Raw genomic sequence first — 26,442 nt, forward strand, 5'->3', positions numbered from 1 at the left:
ATCAATGCGGCCCTTGGTCACACCACAGACCAAACCCTGTGGCCCTCATGAGAATGTTTCTGAGTACCCATGCCCTAGACAGTGTAGTGTGCTACCCATGAAGGCAAGCGCTTCAGCCCTCACATAGGGGTAGTAAGCGCTATATACATGTTACAATTTGCTACAATACTTTCTATGTTCTTTCATGTTACAGTAACTAGTCAAACTGTAAAGACACGTATCCCTCTCCCCCTACAAAAACTTCCTTTTGAGTGCCACAAGACACCCTCCCAAAATTGGGATTTGTCAGCCTAACGCCTTGCTAGGCCTTTTTACTTTTACAATTTTTTCTTTTGTTTTAAAAACGCAGACAAGGGTCGTTTATTGGTATATGTGTGCATGGGAGGGATTTAATATGTTCTTTCCCATAGAGATGCCTCTGGAGCTAAAGTGTAGCAACGGCTACTGTCCTTTTTTAATCATAATTGTCTTGCGCAGTGCGAATTCTGTCCCATTGCAGGTGGAGCTTAGCTGTCTGGCCGAGGAATGCATGTACCATCTGGGGAGCTGCCCCATTCCACGCTTAACAGTGCAGGTGAGAAGTACAGGCCCTTTCCTATTGGAAGCATGCTCCCTTTACTGAGAAGTGTCTCCACTGCCCCATCCAGATTCCAGCTCAGCACTGCCAGGAAGTTCCATTTAAACTTTCGCAGCCGTGAGAGGTGCTAGTACTGTCTTATTACAGATAGACCTGCCTTGCTCAAAAGTGCCAGTACTATCCCATTTAAAGGTTTTGCTGCCTCCTGGGGGTTAGTGGAGGTACCATCTCGTTGCAAGCATTGCAGCCTTGCAGAGGGGTGTAGGAAGTGCCCTGTTCAAAGTACAAAAGTGCTTCTGAGAAGTGCCAGTACTGTTCCATTAAAAACAAAGCACGAGTGCTCAGAAGTGCTGTTACCTTCCCATTACAAATACTGTAACCTTGCTGACGAGTGTCAGTAGTGCCCGTACTAAGTGCAGCAGAGAAGCACCAGTGCCTTCCTGTTTAAGGTTGTAGCAACCCTGCACAAAAGTGCCGACACTGTCCTGTTAACTGTGTAACAGTCCAGGCGAGAAGTTCATGTGCAGTGACATAACTATTGCAGCCAGGCTCACAGAGCCAGGCCTAACCCCAAAAGAGTGTAAGAGTACCGCCTAGAAGCGCGGGTACTTGCAAGAGCCCCGCAGGGAAGGTCTGGTGCTGCCCCCATGAAAGTGGACCACTTTGCACAAGTGCTGCACTGTCCTACTAATCTGAAGTGATTTACAGTGTTGTCCTGTCTACTAAAAGTAAAGTTGATCTCTTAGTGCTGGCCCTGCCCTCCTAAAAGTAAAGCTGATCCCATAGTGCAACCCTGTCCTACTAAAATAAGTCTGAGTTGTTAGCGTTGGTGTTGTCCCACTAAAAGTAAAGATAATGTTAAGAGTGCTGGCTTGTCCTACTGAAAGTAAAGCTAATCGATGAGATTGCTGACTGTCAGAGTAAAAATGAAACTGATTGTAGAATACTGCCCTCTCCCACTAAAGGTAGAGCTGATCTGCAAGCGTGCCGACACTGCCCCACTGTAAGGAACTGGTTGTAGAGTGCTGCCCTACACTACTAGAAGTGTAGCTGGTTTTATAGTGCCAGACTGTCCCACTAGAGGAACATGGGGTCTGTTAGGTACTGTCCTCCTACCTAGAACTATAGTAACTCTGTTAGAGTGCCGGCCCTGTCCTGCGGATGAGTGTTGGCCTTTTCAGCAAGGCAGTCGTGGGCGTGCTGGGCAGAGTTCTGCCTTTGGACCCGGGTCCAGGGAGCGGCTTGCCCGGCAGTTGTCTTTTCTATACATAAGCAATGAAGGGGGGAGGGGCCAGGTTGTGACACATGTGACTTCGCTTTTGGACGCGCTTCCCTCGCTCCTGGTACTTCCCGTACTGGGGAACTGGGAGGCACCCGTACTCTGTGCCAGAGCTCGCGACAGCCTTCCCCAGATCGCCAGCCCTTCTGAGCGGATCACCAGCAGCCTGGCGCTGTCACCAGGGAGCGTGCACGATCGCCGGCAGACTCCGAGGAATCACCAGTGAAGTGGATCGTAACGAAAGCCGCAGAATAATCACCACCTAACTTGTGCGATCGGCGACAGCTTCCCGTCACCAGCATCGAATGTGTTACATCCCACTGACTTTCTTTATATCACCATCCGCGTCACATAGATCACCGGTGATTGTGCGGATCACCAGCTTCTTGAGGGCCCAGGTGAATTTGTGCAATCACAAGCGTTTTCCTGCAGGTGACTGGCGCGTTCGTGTGACAGCCAGCTGTTTGCTCTACACCGTCACTGCAGCCGGTGGATGTTCTGCTGAGCTCTGCACATCACAAGCAAGCAGCTGGAGCCAAACACCGGTGGATGTGCGCGACAGCAGGTCACCGGCGGCTTCCTACAGCTCACCAGTGAATTTGTGCACACGCTGAGGCAGGAAATTATCCACGCTGTCCAGATAATTTCACGTACTAACACCCAGTCCGCAGACCTGCATTCAAGCACGCACCAGGCACAGGTGCACACAAGGAAAACTTGCACGTGAAAGCACCCAGAACCGCTCATGCATTACCTGTGCATAATTTCTCACACACGTTTATGTACAGACCGGCATTATTAGCACACCCCTAGCAAAAACCGAATCATTCGAGTGTTGGCTTTATTGCACGAATCCTGCAGCATCCTTTCGATATTTTGCAACTGGATCTGCGAACATTTTCTTGCGTGCTTGCTGCGTGTAGATGTTACGTTTAGCATGTTTGGCACCTTTCTGTGAATAGGTTTTCTTGCATGTGGTGTATAGAATTTCCCACACAGTTGCAGTGCGCTCGTTTTACTGCATGCAACCTTGTTCACATTTTCTTGCAGTGTAGATTTTTTTTACACTACAACACCCACCTGTCTGAGTCGATAGTTGGCGGTATAAACCTCGGTGTAGGCCATACACACCTCGTTTAAAACATACACGGCCTACTCACACCGAAGCACACGCTGACTCGCTTCGGTGACCTTCCTACGCACTCACCGGGGGCTGCTGTAACTCGTATGAGCCAAGTAATTCGTACATGCTCGCTTTTGCACAAAGCTTTTTGCACTTTAGCTCTTGCAAAACTTCTCCTGAACGCCGATCTGGGCACGAGCACTCTTAGCCGAGCACAGGCCGGTCCCACGCTCACCTGTTTATAGTTCGCCTTACTGCTCACTTCTATACACATGCTTCTGCGATTTCACTCTTGAGGGAACTCTATCGCAGGTCTACTCGTGCAGACCCTGTACACGGCTGTTCTTGTTTGGTGATTGTTGCGCTAACTCACTTAAACCCGCTTAACACAACGCCTCTGCACATATTTTGCCAGGCAGGTCCTTCTCACGCGTACATGTGCTCAGTGTGTAGCCATTACGTTTGCACATGAATTCTTTCTGGGGTTCTCTCGGCCGTTAATTTTGCAGGCATTATTGTAGTGTTTCTTGTGCACCTTAACTCGTACACAGCCCCCCCCCCCCCCTTGCACTCTTACTCGTGCAGAGATCAGTTTGTACAGTCCTTCTCTGAATTCCCTGAATTCTTCACTCACACTCATTCTTGCAGTTTCACCAGCACACCGGGTCACAGACCCTTGGCAGGCCTACCCCCGCACTGACCTCTGTGCACGTGGACACGAGACCTTTGTGAAAGCTCACTGAAGATGGCCTCGGACGGGTGGAAGTTTAAGGAACTGGGCGAGGATGACTCCACCTGTGACGACGACCTGGACTCGGTGAAGGCCCTGACGGCCAAGCTGAAGCTGCAGACGCGTCGGCCCTCCTACCTGGAGTGGAAGGCCCAGGTGCAGCGCCAGCCCTGGAGGGCCCCCGAGACGACGCCGGCGTTCAAGGTCATGGCCCGGGGGCGCAGCGGGGAGGCCACGAGCCCGTCCCGGAGCGGCCCAAAGAGGCCGCCGGCGCACGAGGAAGGGGGTGTCCGCCTGCCGCCCAGAGGCCCCAAGAGGGCGCCAGTGCACGAGCTCGTGGAAAGACTGCCTGAGGGGGACGGGGCGACCCCACCGCGCGCCCGCCGAGCACCCACGCAGACCGAGGACGTGCCCCTGAAGAACACCCAGGGCTTCGCCACCCTGGGCCAGGCGCTGGAGTGGCTTCGACAAGAGCTGGTGAGACCTGGGCACCCTACTGTTTACTAACACTGTTGAGCGTGAGAGGGAAAGCCGGGAGTGTCTATTGCCCTCCTCTCGCTAACAATAGTAATCAAATAAGTATATTGTGTGACACGGTATGAAGTGTTGTGTCACGCAGCTGTGCTGCACCGTGTTAAGGATTTGATAGTTTCCCTGCAGTAGTATGTCGATGTATGTTTTCTTTTTATTTGCATTAAATATCATCTGATCGGGCCACACTTATTTCCATTGGCTTGCCACAAATAGTGTATATGCAGGCACAGAGTAACACTAGGGTGGTATGCAATTGATTGCTATTTATTAATTTCACTTTATCTGCGTTATTTAATGAATTTCAAAGTTTTTTAAACAAATATTCAGAAGTTATAATCAATCCTAACCATATTTTCATTGTAACTGTAGTTTTTCCCAGATAGAAATAATAACATACCACAGTTAAAGTAAAGTTATGGTTATGAAATACAATCTCAAAACCTTTGACATTTGCCTGTAGTTAGCCCCACACTCCATAACTCACAATCCAGATGCAATGCACTTGGCAATAACTTTGATATGGCAGATGACGTTAATTTTTTTTCGCAGTGGTCCAGGAAAAACATAAGTAATAATGAAGTACACCAGTGGTTCCCAAACTTTTTCGATCCCCGGCTCCTTTGACCTATTGGCCGTGTTGGCCACGGCTCCCCATTATGTTACTTTTTTTTGGCGGGTGGGGGAACGTAATCCCAGCCTGTACCTGTACCTACACTATTTACAGTTTGACTTCTTAATTCTCTCGTTCAGGTTCCTGAAAACCATTTATTTTAAACTATTTCTTTTCTTTTGTCATAGGGATATTATTAATGGTACTCTGGCGCCCTCCGCTGGTCACAATAATTAATGCAGGGGGTTTTGTTTCCAAAACCACGGTGAAAAGCTACCGATTAAAAGCACCTCCGAGTGGTTTCCAGACTGTGTGCGGCGCCCCTGGCTAATTTTGACGGCGCACCAACGAGCCGCGGCGCACAGTTTGGGAACTTTTAATAATAACCACTGGCAAAGGCAATTGGTCTCATTTATGAGACCTATCGCTGTAGCCAATGTTTTTTAGCTATGATATACAGCATCAGATGGCTTCTGTACGGCATGGTTAAAAAAAAAAGGCGCATGATGCAACAGTTGTGTCATTTTGTAGACATGCACATGTTTTCAACACACATGCACAAAATGACATGTTTTTTTTTCTTTTAATTTGTAGATTCAAGATTGATTGATAAATTACAAAAAAGTAATGCTAATGTGCTTTTTTTTAAAACGCAGAATAAAGGTTCTTAAAAACAATTAAAGTGAATGAACGAATTGCAGATGGGGTCTGAAGTAACAGCGGGGCAGGGAGAGAAGCAACATGAGTGAAAGAAAGAACTTGGGAAAAAGAGAGCAACATGGCGCGTGGAGACAGACAAGAGAGTGCAATGCAAGTGCAGATAGGGGAAGAGAGATACATGAGCAAGAGAGAAAGCAAGTTAGTAGGTATAAAAGCACACAAGGGAAAACCTGGAAAAGTCATACACTCATGGACTGCTTAAAAAACAAGAAAAAAAGTTGTTCCCTAAAAGCGAGCAGCGGAAGCAAAGAAGCTAGCCAGTCGCAGAGTTGGTAAATAGTCTGTGCTCCAAGGGAAGAAAAAACACAAGACTGACAGGCCGGGACATGAAAAGCCAGCAAATAAGAAGCAGACAACTGTGAGTGACAATAAAGCCAACCAGTGGAAAGTGGTGGGCAGGCTGCAAGCTCTTAGTTTTTCCTCATATGTCCATAATATATCTTCTGCAACCAGGCAGCTTACACTGTTTGGTAGGCTCAGCCTAAAAAAGTTGATTTGGGGGCAATAAAGTGGTAATCTACTAATAATTTTTTACTGTGTGACGAATCTATACAAAATTTGGCAGAAAGTTATAAGGGCTAGTTTTCCATTGCTATGTAAAATGTTTTATGGTAAGTATTCAGGAGGGGCGATGGGGTTAACATTGACATTTGCTTATAAATGGCACTGTTTGATGGATCTGCATGAAATGTGGCAGGTATTCTGCAAGTTGCACTCAGTGCACATATTTTAGGTTTTGGGCAGATTCAATTGGGGGCGGGTCAAAGTTACAGAAGAGGGGTCAAACATTTTTTGATTTTCTAATGACCTTACCACTGTTTGATGGATCTGCACAACGTTTGTCACAGACTTAGCATATTTAACTTACTCTGGGAATTCTCAATTTCAAACAGGTCTAGGCAGAATAATGCAGTGCATTAGAAAAATCCTTACAAATTCACTGGAATAGCGTAGACCCAGAGAAAAAACATACTCCATCCCTTTCCTCTCTCTTAATTAGTAAATTCATTATTTGTCCTATGTTAGCAAGTTATATTCCATAAAAAGTTTGAAATAAAAGAAATACATTGGAAAAAACAGTTAAAGGTTTGTTATGGTTCAATGAATAAAAACTTGAAAGTGCCCTAAAATTCCCCATTACATTATGCAACATGCAATGCACACCATATCCCATGCAGCACCCCATGCGTAGTACTCAAGTTTGCTGACGTTACAGTAAAAGAAGGGGAGTCTGAAGACAGCAAAATATAGCAGGGACGTGAGCTTTTGTGTGTGTTCCATTTCCCAACACTGTCAAATTTCAGGGCTTCTTCTAGTTTGTGTTTGCCATAACTAACCTTTAAATGTATTTTTACAGTACACACACACACACACACACACATGTGCAGTTACAGATAGGTCTGATTTTCCATAGAAAGAATATTTTTGGGTTTGATAATAACTTTGTCCCAAATTGATGAATCTTCACACAAACTTTCCAAAAAAAGCTCTTCTGCTTCAGCCCTTCTTGGAAAGTTTTGGGGTGATCCTTTAAGTGGGAGCAGAGAAAGAAGGGGGTCCCTAAATGCATTTTTCATAGATAGGCTACAACAAAAACTGCTGAACAACAGGAAGCTAGATCTTGGTTAGTGGATTGTGCTTTTTGGGATTTGGTGTAAATCTGTTCAGTAGTTTTTGAGAAATTAAGAGGCAAAAATAATTGTATATCTGGATAGTTAGGCTAGTGAGCATCTTGAGAAACTCTCACAGGAGTGCCAATTTAAAAATGGAGCATTTTCATTGGCCCAGGGAGCATTATTTCCCTTGGTCCATTTCGCTCTCATGGAAACCAGACTCCAGTGAGAGTCGGAATTTGCGGGGACTTTGTCCTCTGTCCTGAATTTTTTTAAAGTAGTATAAGGGGACAGGACAGGAATACCCTGACCATCTAGGCCCCGTGGGGTGACCCAGAGGGACTCCCTTGGGACCAAAAAAGAAAAAAAGTCAGCAAAAAATGCTGCGATCCCACAAGACTCTTGCAGGATTGAAAAAAAACAACAAAATGGTGCCCGGGCTGCATTAATGATCTAATGCCCAAGGAGCCTACCTCTAGGGCTGATTTAATTAAGGGGAGAGTGGCTGGGTGGCGCGCATATAGGGGCCCTGGAAAGCTCACCCGAGACCGAAACTGGCGAAAATGCGTAGGTGGGCAGCGCAACGCCTCCCTCCCTGTGCCTCTAAAGGCCCCAGGAAGCTCCCCCGGCTGACATTACTTTTTATGGGGAGGATGCCAGTGGCCCCCTTCCCCATGCCTTGAGAGGCCCTGGGTAGCTCTCCCCGGGGATAAAGAATTTAGAAAAATGGGGAAGGGACCGCTTGGCCCCCCGACCTGTGCCGCAAGAGGCCCCGGGAACCCCATCCCTTGGGGCCGGCTCAGAAGCTATGTCCCAGGGAGCTCACTCAATGACATAGTGGTTTCCCTGTCTTTGATCTCGCTTGGCAGGAGCATTTTCAAAATTCCCACCAAGAGGTAGCAAACCCAGGTCCGCTCCCAGTGGGTGGGAGCTTCAAATATGCTCCTACCCACTGGGAGCATTAGGAGCTGCTCCCTGCGGGCGGGAGAAGTGTTGAGTCCTGGCGTATGCAAGGATACGGCTGGGGGGCAAGGGCCTTGGGGCTCCCCCGCGGCTCCCAGCAACAAATACAGTGGTTGCCGTGGGTGGGCACCAGGGTACTCACCTTTAACGGTGGCGAGCCAAGGGGTATAGGATCCTTGGGGCCAATATTGGACTGGGGAGTGGGGCTGCTTGCCCACTTCCCTCTAACCAATCATGCCGGGCCTATGAGAAGGGGTTCCTGGGACCAAAATCAACCTGGCCAGTATGGCTGTGTGACTGCCTCCCCGAGACAATCATGCCTGGCCCCAGGGGGTGGGGGTTTCCAGGGCCAAATCGGCCCAGGGAAGGGAGCCATGCGTGCCTCTTTCCCCCTGAAAATAAAGCCGGGCCTAGTGGACGGGGTCCCTGGGGCTGAAATAGGCACGGGGAGGTGTGCCACCTGTGCCTTTCCCCTGAAAGTAACATCGAGCACCGAGGGTGGGGTCACCAGGCCCAAAATCGACCTGGGGAGGCGGGCATGCATGACCCCTCCCCTTTATTAAAAGAGTGGCCCTGAGGGACATAAACTATAAATCAAATTAACACACTTGTTGGATGATATCATCAGCAATGTCTTGAGTGATGTCATAAATGATATCAAGGAACATCTCATGAGTGATGTAATATCTGAGGTCATAAGCAGTGTATAGTGGAGGTTCAAGTTATTGTTAGGGCTGCTAACTAATCCCCGGTGAATTGCTGTTTTTTTTTTTTTCCAAAACATTAATGTTATCACAGACATATTCACCTCACTATAACTTTTACCTTTGTTTTTTCAGTGAAAACTAATTATTATATATATGTATATATTTATATATATATATATATATATATATATATATATATATATATTCACTTAAAAACCAAAGGTTGCAGGGACCTTATAGCAGTTATAGTTAGAGTTACCTCAAGTAACTATAACTGGTGCCCTGAGTTAACTATAACTCGCACCCTTGTCATGCGCAGTTTTTTTGTCAAAAATGTTGCTGCAAATATTACATTGATATTATCAATGATGTTATCAAAGTTGTCATGAGTGCTGTAATTTGTGGGGTAATTAGTGTTTTAGTGGGTTCATCAGTGTGTGCTTGGGTCTGTGAGTGGGTGTATGAGGGTGCCAGTGTGAGTCTGAGTGGGTCTGTGAGGGTCTGAGTGGGGCTGTGAGTGAGTACACGAGGGTCTGAGTGGGCCTGTGAGTGGGTGTGTGAGTGTCTGAGTGGGCCTGTGGGTGGGTGTATAACTTTCTGAGTGGGTGTGTGAATGGGAGAAAGAGATTGAAAAGAGAGAGAGTAAGACAGTGAGAGGGAGAGAGATTGAGAGTTTTTTAGGAGTTGATGTATGATATATGTAGAATGAGATATTTCTGCACAATTTGAAAAGAAAAATATATTTGTCCCTTAAAAACAGTAAGATCACCTTTCAGTATGAGCCTTAAGCATTTGAATAAAAAAGAAATAAAGGAGGGAAACAACCAGGGACACACCTGGGTTTGAACCCTCAAGGCTCAGTGTGCAGGTCTGCAACCTTCACACTTGAGCTATTTACTTATTTAGTCGTTCATTTTTTAAGCCCTTTATGGGCTATCTAGGACCGCAGGGGGAGCCTCAAGGGCTCCCCCGTGGCCCCTGATTATTTTTTTAAATGTATTTTATACTGTGCACTTTATGGGCTATCTGGGACCGCGGGGGAACCTGTGGCCCCATTGCTCCAGCAAGCAGACAGCTACTTTAAGTAGCAGCTCCGTGCTTGCTGGAGCAAAGCTTTAATTCACAGGTCCAGGTCCCACTGTCAAAAAGTGAGTGTTTGCTGTGGCAAGCCACAACAAACAGCTATGTCCCAGGGGTAGGCACCCCGGGACATAGCAGGAGCTGGGCTTTGGGAGTGGCGGTCCCCAAGACAATCTGTGGTTCCTCAAGGTGGGCCATGCGGCCCCCCTCCAATGTGGCATAACACCGGGGAGGTGGTGGTCCCTAGGGATTAGGGGTCTGAAACGGATCCCCATTAGATTATTTACTATTTGCCCAGGGTGTGGTGGTCCCAGGGGCTTCGGGGCAGCCACGCAGAATCCCCACACCAAATTGCTGCAGGTGGGGGGCGGCGGGCAACTCCCCCTGCAGTTTATATATTTAATGCCCTGGGAAGGCAGTGGTCTCTGGGGCTGTGGGGAGGCCAAAAGGCCTCCCCCACACAATTTCAATGTAGCCCCAGGGCGTGGTGGTCCCCGAGGCACGGGGGCAGGCAGCCCCCCATTTTAAATAAAGGTTGCCCTGCGACTTGATGAAGATGAAGCGCGGGAGCCTGCACTACATTTTTTTTTTTAAATGTCCTTGTATCCGCTAAGAATTGTGGCGCAAATTTAAAAAAAATGCTTTTTAGCCCTGGGAGGGGTCCCTTTGGGAACCCAGCACTAGAGCTAAGGGGTCAGAGTGTCTGTACCCTGGCCCTATTTCTTTTTTTAAAAAATTTGTCTGGGACTCTGTTCAAGCTGAGTCCTGACATGGCTGCCAACACTTCCTTGTTGAAGTGTAGTCAGCCAATCTGATCTCAGCACAAGATCGGGAGGGGTCGCAAATCCTTCTCATTCCCATATTTGCACATTTGGATTTCCTTAAATTTCTCAAATACTACTGAACGGATGTACACCAAATAACAACAACAAGGACTCTTTCTGGACCAAGAGCTACCTTTCTGCCAAATCTAGTGTAATTTCGTCCAGTATTTTTGGCACTATGGCCTGTTCAAAATCCCTTTGGAAAAACAAGCATTTGCAATGCTATGGGTCTCGCAGTATGTCGAGTTACAGCTATTAGCGTTGTAAACGCCAAGCCGGGCTTTTATTGCCACATTAATTGAAGGGAAAAAAAACGAGCACGATCACGCTGTGTAAAACACAGTGCAATCGCGCTGCGAAGTAAAGAGAAAAAGTAGTCCAGAAACCATACGGAAAACATGGAGCCTCGTATGTTTTCCGTACTTTATCAGTGCTCTCGAGGAGGGCTAAACACCAGAAAAGGCATGACGTATGCATGCCTTTCGCAAATGAAAACAAGTGGATTTTAAAAGGCAAGTCCACGAACCAATGAAAGTGACTGACGTAACACAGGCGTGGTTAAAATTTCCCTAAAGAGCCATTAGAAGAGGGATGGAGTGCTTTGCGCTCACCCCTAATAAATGGGGAAAACGTGTTTTGGGGCCCCCTGTTTTTCTTGCCTCAAAAGCAGAGCACAGGTCTTAATAAAATAGTTGGGGGGAGCATCGAGAGAGCTGTTACAATCTTATGAAACCTTCCTTTTTCACTCAGAGGAGAAGAAAAGCCTTTACAGTGTTTTCATTCTATATGCAAGCAAATATATGATTTAAATGTAGATTTCCCGATATAAAACCAGATGAATTTCAGAGGTTTGGGAACATAATATTTTTTTTTGTTAGGACCCTGAAGAGGCCTCCTGACACAATACTATTAAAAAACAACAACCAATTGGCTAGTATTACAAATGGAAATGTGAAAAGAACATTTAAAATTATTTTACTTTTTCAAGTCGCATGCATATTTTCCAAGTATTATAGGCAGGGCCGCTGAAGTTATGGAGCAGGAGAGGGCCAAATCATGCGGCAGGGTTTAGTAAATAATGTGGTAAGAAAATGCAAATTATGTGCATAATGCAGGACATTTTGTAATAGTATTACTTAATTGGTCATGTTTTTTTTTTACTTGGGAACACTGTATGGGCATTGGTTGTACCTCATTAGTAACATTATAACACCCAAATATAGCAATAAGCAACAGGAAGGTGAACAGTCCAGCTTTGCAAAGGGCCTTCCACTGCGCAGCAGCATGCCACTGCATTATTAGTAACTTGTGAACCGTTTGAGCTACAATTGTTGTTGTTGTTAACATTTTCAGATTATGCGGCAGGTGATGGATGGACTATGTGGCAAATGCGGCAAACCTATAATTATACACAAATCGCCACTACCGCACAATCACATTTAATGACTCAAAATTACTTTTTAAAACAAATGGGCGGTAAGCTTGGTGCATCAAAAAAGACAGTTTCTGAAAAAATTAAATAACCTTGTGTTGATTGTTAAAATGCGTGTACACTTAGGTTTGAAGCATATGAGAGATGTGATGGCTTGCAGCTGCGGCCTGATGCATGTCTCGAAACCCTTTCTGTTAGATTTGGATCCGCTCATCCCTGTATTTCACACACTGTCTTTCTGGATGCCGGCGCCTTGCAATACTTGAGCCTTGCACATGTTCGGGCAGTAAATACCGGCTCTTAACATGAATTATTGGTGAAGTCAAGCTCGTAACTGCTGCCAGTGCTGCCAGCGTTAGTGCACGGCGTATCTACGATTCGTGCAGCAGGTGCAGTGGCACCCGAAGCTAGAGCCTTTGAACCCTTATAATAACCTTATTTACATCCAGTGCTTAATTTGTAAACATACCAAAGCTCTGCTCTGAAACACGCAGCTGCTGCAGCTAAATGTGCGAGCTCAGGATACTGAGACAGCGTAATCCTGAAGCCATCTCGGGCCACTTAATCCATTTACATCCACTTCCTGTTCCTTAAACTCACTCTTGAAGCTTTCTGCTTTCTCCCTTAGTGACGATTTTACCGTTTTTCTCTTCCTCTGTCTTTTCTATGTGTGTCTTTTGCTCACAGTAATTGCCTGATGCAGAAAAAATAAGTGCCGGTGTCCCCTACCGGCAGCCACCGGCTCAAATTAAGTATTGATACCCCAACAGCAGTCAAGGATGGCCAATATCCTTGCTTGAACCGGGGCCCATTGCATCCTTGCTACGCAACAGCGTTGGTGAGGGCCGACTAACCATTGTATCGCCTGGTAGTAAGGTGTGCTACAAGGCGACAACCTCTCGTTGCGAGGCTGAGCTGTCTTGATGTCTCACCCGGAAGCTGTCTGGCCCCTGCGGGTCTCCTTTCCAAGACACTATGCAAAAAGCCTCGGTCTAAAAATAATACCTCGGAGAACACACGATTCTGGGAAGGAGTTCTGCAGAGAGACAGCAGAGTAAACAGGAGGTGCGTGTGCTCCACGAGTTATGAGGCGCGCCTCAACATCCTGTGATTCTGGGCAAATCATTTAATCTCCCTTTGCCTTGAAAAAAACATCGGGCCTTGTGACATGTAATCGGATGCTCGAGTAAAGCGCTCTGATGCCTTTGGACCAGGCTCCCAACATATAAACCTACAACAAAAATAATATAATGAGCAACAATTTATGTACCCCTATTATATGCAGTAAGGTTATTGGAAATGCCCTCGGCAGCAAATCCGTTGCCTACTCAACTCCGGTCCATGACTGTGGCTTAACTCAGCTCCAGGCCGCCCGCAAGCCTTGGACAAGGCTTTGGAAGTGACAAGACTGACTCCCTTTGAGTAGGGCTTTAAGTGGGCCGGGTCCCTCGCGGTCTCAGGCGCTGTAGTAATTTAAAAGGGTGATTGAAACGGGTCCCTTTCGACCGCCCTGTATTCGTGTCCTTCACTTTTCATGCAAAACCACTGGTCGATTTCTGAAGAGAGTGTAAAAAGCATTAAGGTAATCCTTGTGGTTCCTTCTTATATTTCACATGCTTTACTTAATCTTGCCTTCCCTATGAATGTTTGATTTTTTTCCAGAATGTACTACTACTGTTTTTCAGGCAGCGTCTTAGTCTTGGCTAGTGGATAATTTGAATTAAGTCAAAGGCAGCTGTTTATAACGGGCACAATTGAGTTGTGGCGAGACAGCGTGGCAAAAGGGTGCCCAGGATACACGGTCATCCAATTCCCAGCCTTTCTGCAAAGCTCACGGAGCAATCACCGCCTATGCCAGTTGCAGTTGTGATTCGATGCAAATGTGTAGGTAGGTTGGCACTCTATGGGAATTTTAGTGTACATGTTTAAGCCCCGTCCTTAATTATAAAGGCCCGCCCCTCTCGCGCCCCCACCCACCAATACGTTTTCATCTCACTTAAAGCCCAGATCTTGAGCACTGTTCAACGCCTCGTCAGGGGACCCCATTGAAGCTTGAAGCCGGCACAGGGCCAGTGATCTCTCCTAGAGCCTCTCCAATTCTCGCCCAAGCGCTGCTTGGTCCCCACGTTCCTCACGGACACATGACCTGCTCGGCCCGCGGCCCCCCCAGCGATTGGTGGGACCTGGGCCGCCGCCAGGCGCGCTCAGGACACCTGCGCGCACACCTGACTCAGTCTTTCACCAGGTGTGCTTCTCGCACGCAGACACGGGCACAAGGTGGTAGCTCCCACACCTCTTGATTGCTCGTGAACTCGAGAACAGCTGCGGCTTGGGCCGGTGAAATCAACAGGGAGGGGATGACCGAGGCGCTCTGCTTTGTACAAGAATTTGGAATTTGTGGCGGCGTGAGAACCAGTTGCAGGTGCCTGGCTTGACAACAATTGCCTTTGCCAATTGAATGCCTTTATTGGACGGGCACCAAAAATTGGGGTTCGCACGGCAGCATCCTACTGGCAATTTCCGTGGTCTGATGCTGCACGGCTGTACCTGAATACGTCATGGACCTCCTCGGGCTGGAACTCCTAAGAATACCTGCAGGCGGTCGCCCTTTAAAGGCCGTCGCAACTGGGGCAAAGCCAGCCATATCCTAGGGTGTGTTTTGGGAAAGGAATGTCCCCCACATGGTGTACGGGGGTGAATCCCTCCCCTGGGCGACCCAACAGGATGTGGTACTAATATCCTGACTTTTTACTGGCTCAGCTAACACACTAATCCATTATGCACACCGAGGCCTGTCCCCGGTAATACCAAGGTTCACAACCTGTTCTGTGACCTGGATGGGCATCCATAGTGTGTCTGATTTTGTCAACATGGGACTCACTGCCATTCACTGGGTTGTTGATGTAGGGTGGTAGTGCCAGTGTACTGATTTTTGTGAATTAATAGAGCTAAACAAACCCATTTTTCAGCGGCAGAGAGGAGTGTACCGATTTTCCTGATTTGAGTAAATGTTCTGCTTCAGTGTAACACCCAGATCATCGCACTGGCATTCCGCTTGCATATGCAGTACGTGTGCCTTGCGTATGTGTGGCACATGCATTAGTGCGATCTGAGTGTGTTGGCTGAAACCCTGGGATCCATTTTGGGCGGCTCCTGCTTTAGACTGGCACAGGACGGAGGGTGGACACAGCTTCTGCAGACAGTATAACTGTATCGCCTGCATTCCTGAAGCCAGGGAATGGCAATCCAAAAACTCATGTGAAAAATGGTGGCAGAATAAAAATTCTACAAGGAACTTTTAGCAAGGGGTTACTAATTAGACTTTCCTGAGCACTGCCATTTGAATAGTTAGGGAGGGAGAATCAATCAGCAAATTCTGTTAAGAGTGGGGACGATTCTAGGCAGGGCCTGTCCTCTTGTCTGTGAGAGTGATCACCTTGCACAAAGGCCGTGTGTCAGACCCTGTTCAAAAGGCAATGGATCAGACAGGGGCTACTGGGACACAGCCATGGGTGCTGTGGTCATGTGCCTCTGCTGTCACAAGGACTGTCTCACTATAGCTCTGCAAACGGAGACAAAAGCAACCCTTTTAGCATGTGCTTCTCAGCGGTAGTGATGGCGAGTAGACATAGGCTTCTCAGAAATGTTTGTGTGGGTTACTTGGGCGCAGCACTCAACAACACCTCCAGCAGCACCATAAATAACTGTGCAGCCAAGTGCTTCTCTTCTCTTTACAAAAGACAAGTACTTTATTACACAGACAGCAAAATACTTCACACTGCAATAATGCGGCAGTAACAAACTTGCTGGTGTGAGTCTCTCATACCTCAAAGTGGGATTTCGCCCCTCGCCCCAGTCCCTCTGCCCATCCATTACCATCTTTATCTCATTCTCAGTGTTGTCAGGGTTTATAAGGCTTAATCTTTAGTACTGATGTCGTTTTCTTCCCACTTCTCTAAGCATATAGTCCCATGGGCGCCAGGCCCATTTCTGCCTCACACTCGTCTGTGGCGGTGCAACTTCGGTGCTTTGTTAACCATTCCTGTGGCATCGGGTTCACTGTTGCAGGCTGAGCCTTCCCACACAGCATGTGACGGGACCGCTGGAGGTGAGCCGCTGCCAGCTACATGAGAAGACTCCTAGCAGCTGTGGCAGGAGTGGGTGCTTCTGGCACAGCCATACTTCTGGTCCCCAATGATCACTCCGCTATTGAGCAGGAAGGATCTTGTCACAATGGTGAGTCTTTGGTCAGTTGCACTGGGGTGTCACTGGGTGGAGGTAGCTAGCAGTCATCTTCTCCCTATGCAGGGCTCTGATGACACACTTCGAGGTAATGTCCTAGACCTAGATCAAGAAAATAGCGGCAAGCTCCCACTCTGCCTCATTGCAGAATTCTGCAGATTCTGGCGGAAGTTTAAAGTAATTCCACGTTATTCCGCAGAATGCATCTCCGCGAATTCCACCCACCTCTAAACTGAGACACTAAATCCTGGCATAGGAAATTGCCCTGCCCATTGAGTTCTTTGGGTTTAAAAACTGTTTGGACTTTCCCACAAGTTGCCAAAGGGGTGATGCCTTGGTGAAGTAAAACGTCTGTCTAATGTTGCCTAAGATCGAGTCGTGGAGATGATCACCATAGACATTGGGAGACACCATAGAGCAGAAGGGCAATGCTGAGGGTGTAGTACTTGATTAATCCCATGGGAGTGCTTGTAGTTGCACCCCCCATCAAATTGTACAGCATTCCACTTGGCTGTGAAATTAAAAGTACTTTCTTTTCTCTAAAAGATAAGCACTGAGCTAGACAACGAATGACAGTATCTGTTGTTTGACTGTTTGAATTCTTCGTCCTTGCCCTCTGCATCCAAGCACCCCGAGAAGCATTTGGATGCTTGTCCTTGGTAGCTTGAGAGTCAAGAGCGGAAGAGGTGAACTTGGCTCAGGTTGGAGATCTATAGTAAGATGGACACCAGGGCACCCACAGCAAAATAAACCAACCACTATGATTGCTGCTCAGTAGCCACTGTCTTCCTGATAGCCCCTATAGGGGTTCTGACAGAGTAGAAATGTGTAAAGTTCACACAAAAGAGTAAACTGTCTCTTTGTGGCATTTTAGAAGCACACATCTGCCTGGAAATTTCCCCTTACTCCACCTCCACTCCTATTCAGTTTGTATGCCGTAATATTGTTCTACCACTAAATTGTATCGATTTTGAGCTCACAGATTTGTGGTTATAAGGTAAGAGCAGTATAATGTGGGTCTGTAACGTGTATTGTTCTGGCTTCCACAGAAAGAAATGCAGGAACTGGACCACCAGCTCGCCCGGCAGCTGATGCGTCTCCGTGGCCAGATCCACCAGCTGAAGGTGGAGCAAGCCTGCCACCAACACAAGGAAATGCTGGACGACGCCACCTTCGGGCTGGAGGACTGCGAAGAAGACTCTGACCTGCTATGTAACATTCCTCCCAAAGCTGCCTTCTCGCTTTCCATGCCGCTGAAGCACATTGGTGTCACACGTATGAACATCAACTCCAGGCGCTTCTCTCTGTGCTGAAGGCCGGCACCTGAACGAGACCATCCATGCAATAGACTGCTCAGGCCTTTTCGGTTAGGACTAAAAGAGAAGCAAAATCTTAACAGGTAACATGAACATAATTTGCTCCAACATACACCAACGTGTTTTCAACTCAGTATTGTTTTCTAGAACACGGGTCTTGTCTTTTGTAAGATAGGTGCAGGCTTCCCCAGCACAGGCACAGTCTTTTGTGGAATGGATTCAGCTTTCTCCAGTGCGGATAGAGGCTTAGAGGACCAGAATACGTGGAGTAGCTATTCTCCAACCTTTGCACATATTCTCCATCGTGGATACAATATTTGGCATTATAGATACAATTTTTCTCAACACTGATGAAATCTCCTCCTTCGTGGTTAGAGTCTACTTTAACATTGCTGTAATATTTTGCATCAGAAATTTCACATATGCTTGTATTCATCATGGATACATTTCCTCCAACATCACTGTCTTCTCATAGGCACAATCTTCTTCAAAGTGCCACCATTTCTCCACCATAGATATGATTATCTTCAGCATGGATTGAGTCTCCTCCAAGTTACTGTAGTATGTTCTAACAGTGACGTAGCCTTTGGCACCTGGGATCTAAGCCTAATAAAGAAAAGACGCTTCTTCACCAGTGCCTTGCGCTCTCATTGGCTGGTGCACGCTTGTCTAACATTGGGCCATTCTTCTGTGGTGTGGGACAGCTCATGCTTCCACTTGCGAGGAATCTTCTAACCCACGAGCAGTACTTTCAGGAGATTGTGAACCGATGGTGCTGGTCATCACTGTTATTATTTGAAATTATTATCGTGATGTGCATAAACAATAGTTTGAAGGGTTTTATGCTCCGATAGAGGTATAACAATTAGAGTGAATTGTTGGGTCTGTTAAAAAGGACACGTTTATTTCTATGGAACGTTCTGCTTCTAAACGGTTGAAATCTTCAGTTAAAAACGTTCTGATTCTAAAATTTGGAGAAACGCCATCCTCTGAAACGGGCAGAAGAACCTTATATGTTGAACCTCTGGACTCAAATTACTATTCTTCTGAGACTGCTTGTAAGGAGAAGACAGGTCGGGTCGGCTGGATAAATCTAGAAATGTTTATTTGTTATCAAATTCTGTCTGTCTGATTTTCTGTTGCAGGTCCTGGATATCCCATGCCGATCTGGATGCCCTCTGCAAGGCATCGGGGAAGCCTGTTTCAGGGTTTTGTTATTGATTCCTATAGCTGAAGCATTGAATAATTATGAACTTGTGCCTGCATTTGTCACAATAAAGAAAATATGGCTGGAGATGATGTGACGTTTGATTGAGTCCTCAATAGGCCTGTATTTTTGCACCAGCCCCAAACATTTGTTGTTGGAAACTCAGACATTTGCTGCAGGTGAGAGATGTTCTGTTGTTTCTACAATTGTGATTTTTGACTTATTTTCCATAGCTCATTGAATTTCCTTCCCTGTCCATTCTATTGGGATCAGCCACTTTCTGAGCAAACCACAGCAAGAGGATACTTGAACCCACTCTGAGTAGCTGTGGCCATAACGTGGGGCTCTGGCAGGCACAGTAATGGTTAAAATGAGGGGCTTTAACAAGACAGCTGTGGCTATAATATATGGTTTCCGACAGAGACTGCTACGGCCTTAATGCGGCGCATCAGGTACGGGTAGCTTTAGCCATAATGTGGGGCTTCCGGTAGAGAGAACTATGGCTATAATGTGGGCCTTAAGGCAGCGTCACCTGTAGCCATGATGTGGGACTTCGGTAAGAAGTAGGTGAGAGTAGCAGTGTCTACTTAGAAGCTGGGCCTCTTAAGTCTCCTCTGTGGGTAGGACGACAATTCCCATTTTACTGAGGATTCCATGCTCCTTTCAGTCTCGTCTTTTGCTGCTCCTCCCTGGGCCCTCTGGCCTCCAATTTTTAGGTCGAAGCCTACCTGATAGCGCAGGTGTCTGGTTGCATAGACATATTGGGGACATACATTCCTCTGACCTAGGAATGCATACAGCCCATTGCTTACTATTGGCTTTCTGGTTTGTCAATCACAGTTGTTCTTTGGTTGAGCCCCTCTAGTATGCCTTTGTCCCTCCTGTGAAGCATAGCCTTTTAACAACTTCTATAATTGGTTACTTCAGTTCTCCAGTGAGTACTTGCTTTTCAGGCACTCTTTTTTTTCTTTTTCATCGAGCACTCCTCTATAGTGCAGGTTTTACAAATCTGTCTTCTATCTGTGCTTCTCTTGGAGGTCCCTCTTTCCCATCTCATCCCATGTTGCTCTCAAGCAAAGAGTGCTTCTGCCCAACCTCCATTGACTCCCGTCTTGCCTGTGTGCTTCCTTTTTAGGATCAAGCCTGTTAGAGCATGTGCTAACACACGCATCTCACTAGCGAAGCTCTGTTATCTACAAAAGGCTTGGAGCCCACCCGTTCTTTACTATTTGTTGGCTTACGTGGCACTCTTCTTTAAAATTCCTGTCTGTGGAGCAGCGACCAAGCAGTGATTGATTAAACTTAATCAGTGTCCATCCGCTGCTCTCAACGTGATTGAGGTACTTCTTTTTAACTTCTGGGGTCCTGCAAACAGAAGGCGTGCGGCTGGCAAAAATGTGCCCAGTAGGACAAACAAAACTGCAGAGTTTTATTTTTTATAGTGATTTTTTTCCCTTAATTTTGCCAAGCCTTCTTTTCTTACTTTTCACTCATGTTTTGTTTTGTTTTTGCTCCTGGGAGCTGTTCTAAAAAAATGACTGCTATCTTGTTCTAAATATCGAAAAGAAACATTGTTTCTTTCTTATGTGTAATTTCCAAAATTGTGCTTTAACACATAATTGTGCAGTACGCCCCAATCCACCCGATCCAATCCACTGTGCCTCACCCCTATACAAACCAGTTCACCCCACCTCACCCCACACCAACCCACTATTCTCAATCCAATTGACCCTAGACCAATCCACCTCAGTCCAAACCAAACCACTAACCCACATCCTCTCCAATCCAACACACACCAATCCTCCACACCTAGCCCACTCAAATCTGCCCCACTCCAATGCAAAACAATATGCCCCACTCCAATGAAAAACAACCCACCCCAGTCCAATTCAAGCAACCTCATCCCAATCCATTCCAGCCCACCCATATCTACCTCAATCCAATACACCACACTCTTATACAAAACAATCTGCTGTAATCCAATCTTCCTCACAGCAATGTAAAACAATCTACACCACTCCAATCGGCTCTGCTCCAATCTAAAACAATCTGCCTCACTCCAATCCAAAACAATCGGACCCACTCCAATCCAGAATAATCTACCCCGCTCCAATCCAAAACAATCTGTCCCCACTGCACTCCAGAACAATCTGCCCCACTCTTGTCTAAAACAAGGTGCCCTACTCCAATCCGCCTCACTCCAATGCAAAATAATCTGCCCACTCCAGTCTACCCCACTCCAATCTGTCCCACTCCCATACAAGGTAATCTGCCCCACTCCAGTCTGCCTCACTACAGTCCAAAACAATCTTCCCCACTCCAATTCCAAACAATCTGTCCCTTGCCAGTCCAAAACAATCTGCCCCTCTCCAATCTATAACACTCTCCTCACTCCAATCCAAAACAATCTGCCCCACTCCAATCCAAAACAATCGCCCACTCCAATTCCAAACGACCTATCGCATGCCAATCCAAAACAATCTGCCTCACTCCAAGCTAAAGCAGTCTGTCAAACTCCAACTCAAAAGAGTCTGCCGACTCTAAATAAAACAAAATCTGCCCCACTCCAAACCAAAACAAGCTTCCCCACTCCAATCCAGAACAGTCTGCCCCACTCTAATCTGCACCACTCCAAACAAACAATATGTCCCCCTCCAACCTGACCTACTCTAATACAAAACAATTTGCTCCACTCCAGTCGAAAACAATTGGCCCCACTCCAATCCAAAACAATCTGCCCCACTCCAATCTGCTCCACTCTAATCCAGAATAATCTGCCCCACTTCAATAAAAACAAATCTGCCTAACCCCAATCCATAACAATCTGCCCCACTCTAATCCATAACGATCTGCCACCAATCCAATCCAGAATAATCTGTCCCACTCAAGTCCAAAACAATCTGCCTGCTCCAATCCATAACAATCTGTCCCACTACAATCCATAACAATCTACCCCACTCCAATCAAAAACAATCTGCTCCTCTACAGTCTGCCCCCACTCCAATCTAAAACAATATGCCCCACTCCAATCTGCCTCACTTCAATGCAAAATAATCTGCCCCATTCCAATCTGTCTCACTTCAGTCTTCCCCACTTCAGTCCAAAACAACCTGTCTCACTCCAATTTCAAACAATCTGCCCCATTCAAATCCAAAACAATCGTCCTCACTCCGATCTAAAGTAGTCTGCCCAACTCCAATTCAAAACAGTCTGCCCCACTCCAATCTGAAACGATCTGCCCCATTCCAATATGAAACGATCTGCCCCATTCCAATCTGAAACAATCTGCCCCACTCCAATCTGCCCCACTCTAATCCAAAACAATCTGTCCCACTCCAATCCAAAACAATTTCCCCACTCCAATCCAAAACAATCTGCCCCTCTCTCCAATCCATAACAGTCTACCCCACTCCAATCCAGAAAAACTGCCCCACTCCACTCCTAAACACACTGCCCTACTCCAGTCTAGAACAGCCTGCCCACTCCAATCTGCACCACTCCGATCTGAAACAGTCAGCCCCACTCTAATCCAAAACAATCTGCTGCACTCTAATCTAAAACAATCTGCCCGACTCCAATCCAAAACAATTGGTCCCACTCCAATCCAAAACAATCTGCCCCTTTCCAGTCCATAACAATCTGCCCCACTCCAATCCAACACAGTCTGCCCACTCCAATCTGCCTCACTCCAATCTGTCCGGCTCCAATCCAAAACAATCTGCCCCACTCCCGTCTGTCCACTTCAAATCTAAAACAATCTGCCCCCCTCCAACGCAAAATAATCTGCTCCACTCTGGTCTGCCCCACTCCAATCTGTCCTACTCCAATCTGTCCCACTCCAATCCAAAACAATGTGCCCCACTCCAGTTTTCCCCACTCCAATCCAAACCAATCTGCCCCACTCCAATTCCAAACAATCTGCCCCATGCCAGGCTAAAGCAATCTGTCTCACTTCAATCTAAATCAGCCTGCCTGACTCCAATCCAAAACAATCTGCCCCACTCCAATCCAAACAAATCTGCTCCACTCCAATCTGTCCCATTCCAATCTGCTCCACTCCAATCCAAACCATCCTGCTGCAATCTGTTTCTGCCACACTCCTATACAAAACAATCCACCCTTCTCCAGTCTTCCCCACTCCAGTCTCTCCCACTCCAGTCCAAAACAATCTGCCACACTCCAATCTCTCCCACTCCAATCCAAAATGATCTGCCCCACTCCGATCGGCCCCACTCCAACCAAAACAGTCTGCCCTACTCCAATCCAAAACAATCTGCTCAGCTCCAGTCTGCTCCACTCCAATCTGATGCACTCAAATCTAAAACAATCTGCCCCCTACAATTCTGCCCCACTACAATCTTCCCCACTACAATTCAGCCCAATTCAGTCTACCCCAATCCAATTCAATTAACCTCAGTTCAATCCAGTCCACCCACTCCATCCCAATCCACTCCAGTCGAGCCCACCCCACTCCAATCTGAAACAATAACCCCACTCCAATAAAAAAACTGCCCCTCTCCAATCTAAAACAATCTGCCCCACTCCAATCCAAGACAATCTGCTCCATTCCAGTCCAGAACAATCTGCCCCACTCCAGTGTAGAACAGTCTGCCCCACTCCAGTCTACCCGACACCAATCCAAAGCAATCTGCCCCACTCCAATCCAAAACAATCTGCCCCAGTCCAATCCAGAACAATCTGTCCCACTCCAATCCAAAACAAACTGCCCCAATACAATCTGCCACACACCAATCCAGAAAAATCTGCCCCTCTCTAATCCGCTCCAATCCAGTCTTCCACTCTCCAGTCTCCCATACTCTAATCCAAAACAATCTCCCGTTCTCCAATCCAAAACAATCTGCCCCACTCCAATCTGCCCCATTCCAGTCTGTCCCACTCCAGTCTGCCCTTCTCCAAAAAAATGCACCACTCCAATCTAAAACAATTTGCCCAACTCCAATCCACTCCACTCCAATCTGGCCCTTTCAAATAGCTGCCTGAGCACAGTTTGCCCCACTCCATTTCAAAGCAATCTGTCCCACTCTAATCCAAAAAATTGTCCCTCTCCAATCCAGAACGATCTGCCCACTTCAATCTGCCTCACTCCAGTCCAAAACAATTTGCCCTACACCAATCCAGAACAATCCGCCCCACTCCAATCTGTCCCACTACAATCCAAAACAATCTGCCCACTCCAATCTGCACCATTCCAATCCAAAACAATCTGCCCCACTCCATTCCAAAGCAAGCTGTCCCGCTCCAGTCAAAAAAAAATCTGCCCCTCTCCAATCCAGAACAATCCACCTCACTCTAATCTGCCCCACTCCAATCCAAAACAACCTACCCCATACCAATATGCCCAACACCGATCCTTAACAATCTGTTTTACTCCAATCTGCACCACTCCAGTCCAAAACAATTGGCCCCACTCTGAAACAATCTGCCCCACTCCATTCCAAAGCAATCTATTCCACTCCAATCCAAAAAAATCTGCCCGTCTCCAATCCAGAACGATCCGCCCCACTCTAATCTGCTCCACTCCAATCCAAAAACAATCTGCCCCACTCCAATATGCCTGACACTCATCCAAGATAACCTGCCTCACTCCAGTCTGTCCCACTCCAATCCAAAACAATCTGACCCACTCCAATCCAGGACAATCTGCCCCACTCAAATCTGCCCAACAGGTCCACCCTATACCAATCCAATCCAAATCACCCCAAACCAATCCACTCCACACCAATCCAGTTCACCCCTCTCCATTCCACCCCACTCCAGTCCCCCTACTTCAATCTAACCACCTCACCCTACTCAAGTCCACCACACTCCAGTTCAGTCCACTCCAGTCCACCCTATCCAATCCACCTGGCCCTATTTCTGTCCACCCCTCCATCCATTCCCCCACTCCAATCCACCCAACTCCAATCCACCCCACTTCACTCCAATCTGCCCCACTCCGCTCAAATCCACCCCACTCCAAACCACCCACTCTACCCCAGTTAATTCCACCCCACTTATATCCAATCCATCAGCCCACCCCAATCCAATCCACTCCAATCCACCCTACTCTAATCCACCCCATTCTAGTCCAGCTCTCCCCACTCCAATCCAGTGAATCAAATTCCCCCCGCAATCTGCCTACTCCACTCCAGTCCACCCCACTCCAGTAAAATCCAACCCAACCCAACCCACCCCGTTCAAATTCATTCCACCTCACTGTAGTCCAGTCTAATCCACCCAACTCCACTCCAATCAACCCCACCCACTCCTCTCCAATCCAGTGAACTCCAGTCCACCTGACTGTACCCCAATCCAATCCACCCCACACCAGTCCTATTAGTCTAATTCAATCCACCCACCCCATTAAAATCTAATCTAACCCACTCCAGTTCACCCCACTTCAATCCACCCACTCCAATCCACCTCACTCCACCCAAACCACCCCACTCTAGCCCAATCCAGTCCACCCACTCTACTCCAATCCAATCTACCCAACTACCTCAATCCACTCCAACCCACTCCACTGTATTGCACCCCTCTTCACACCACTCCACAACACTGCACGCTACGATACTTCCTCTTTGCAAAATGCCTTAAAGGCGTCCTTTTCAGCTCAGTGCTCTCTAAAGTCTGGTGCAAGAAAAATGCTCTAAATAAATAAATAATTGTAGGCTTGCACAAAAAAGGAAGGCACAGCAGGCTCAGCACATTTTGCTGGGCATACCTTCCTCAGTAAAGGAGATTGACTGGGGCATCAAAACATTGATGGATAGAAATAGGACGAAGCCTATCCAAAGAAGCCTCCTAACCAGCGCAGGTTTCTATGAGCGTCGTTCAGTTCCATCGATTTTGACTCTTCCATGCCAGTCCAGAAAGGAGCCGACATAGAGCGTATGGATACAATATTACTCAAGAAGAATTCTCAATGGTTAAGAACTGCTTGTGACGTGTGGTTTAGAGGTATGAATCTAAATCATTTATATCATTTTAGGTCTTCCTGGGACACCGCCCGTGTTGTTCCTGCGATGATCTATTGTCTCCTTTTGAAAAAAAAAAAAAAAAAAAAGGCAAAGAAAATAAAAGTGCTATGACTCGGCTAGTGTTGATCGACTCAAATCACTTTTTTCTTTTAGTTTCATCTGCGCTGCTCTACAACCTGGTAAAAACATTGACAAAGCCAATAGATCTTGCATAGGCCAGCCCTACTCGCTTTGCCTATGGCGTATGTTATCTGCTTAAGTTCTTCCTTTCAGCCTCGCGGGCTGTGGTTCCTGCACAGTGTTCACCCCCCCCCCCCCCCCCCCCACACTTCTTAACAGCTCCCCACTTCTCACGGCGCCGTCACAGACCCGGCTCAGGGCACTTCCCTTTACCTGCCCTGAAACCACAGCTTCTATTCTCTGGTCCCCGATCTTCCTCCGGCGCCTCGAAGCGCAGCAAAGCTGTGGCGAGGCCACGCAAAAGGAAGCCGATCAAAGCAGCTCC

At 47.1% G+C, this 26,442-nt stretch overlaps 2 protein-coding genes across 2 annotated transcripts in view; one reads left to right on the top strand and one right to left on the bottom strand.

Moving 5' to 3' along the window:
• LOC138284503 (myotubularin-related protein 9-like) overlaps nucleotides 1–26,442 on the bottom strand; it is a 160,952-nt gene extending 134,510 nt beyond the window's left edge. The window contains exon 1 of the mRNA XM_069223360.1: nucleotides 26,331–26,442. The gene's annotated coding sequence lies outside the window, so the exon portion shown is untranslated. The remainder of the gene's footprint in view (nucleotides 1–26,330) is intronic.
• On the top strand, nucleotides 1,942–19,205 carry FAM167B (family with sequence similarity 167 member B). The gene is made up of 2 exons (XM_069223357.1): nucleotides 1,942–4,186; nucleotides 17,484–19,205. The coding sequence occupies exons 1-2, from the start codon at nucleotides 3,725–3,727 to the stop codon at nucleotides 17,745–17,747; spliced, it is 726 nt and encodes a 241-aa protein (XP_069079458.1). The 5' UTR covers nucleotides 1,942–3,724; the 3' UTR covers nucleotides 17,748–19,205.

This window comes from Pleurodeles waltl, chromosome 3_1 (assembly GCF_031143425.1).
Source record: "Pleurodeles waltl isolate 20211129_DDA chromosome 3_1, aPleWal1.hap1.20221129, whole genome shotgun sequence".
Classification (NCBI taxonomy): domain Eukaryota; kingdom Metazoa; phylum Chordata; class Amphibia; order Caudata; family Salamandridae; genus Pleurodeles; species Pleurodeles waltl.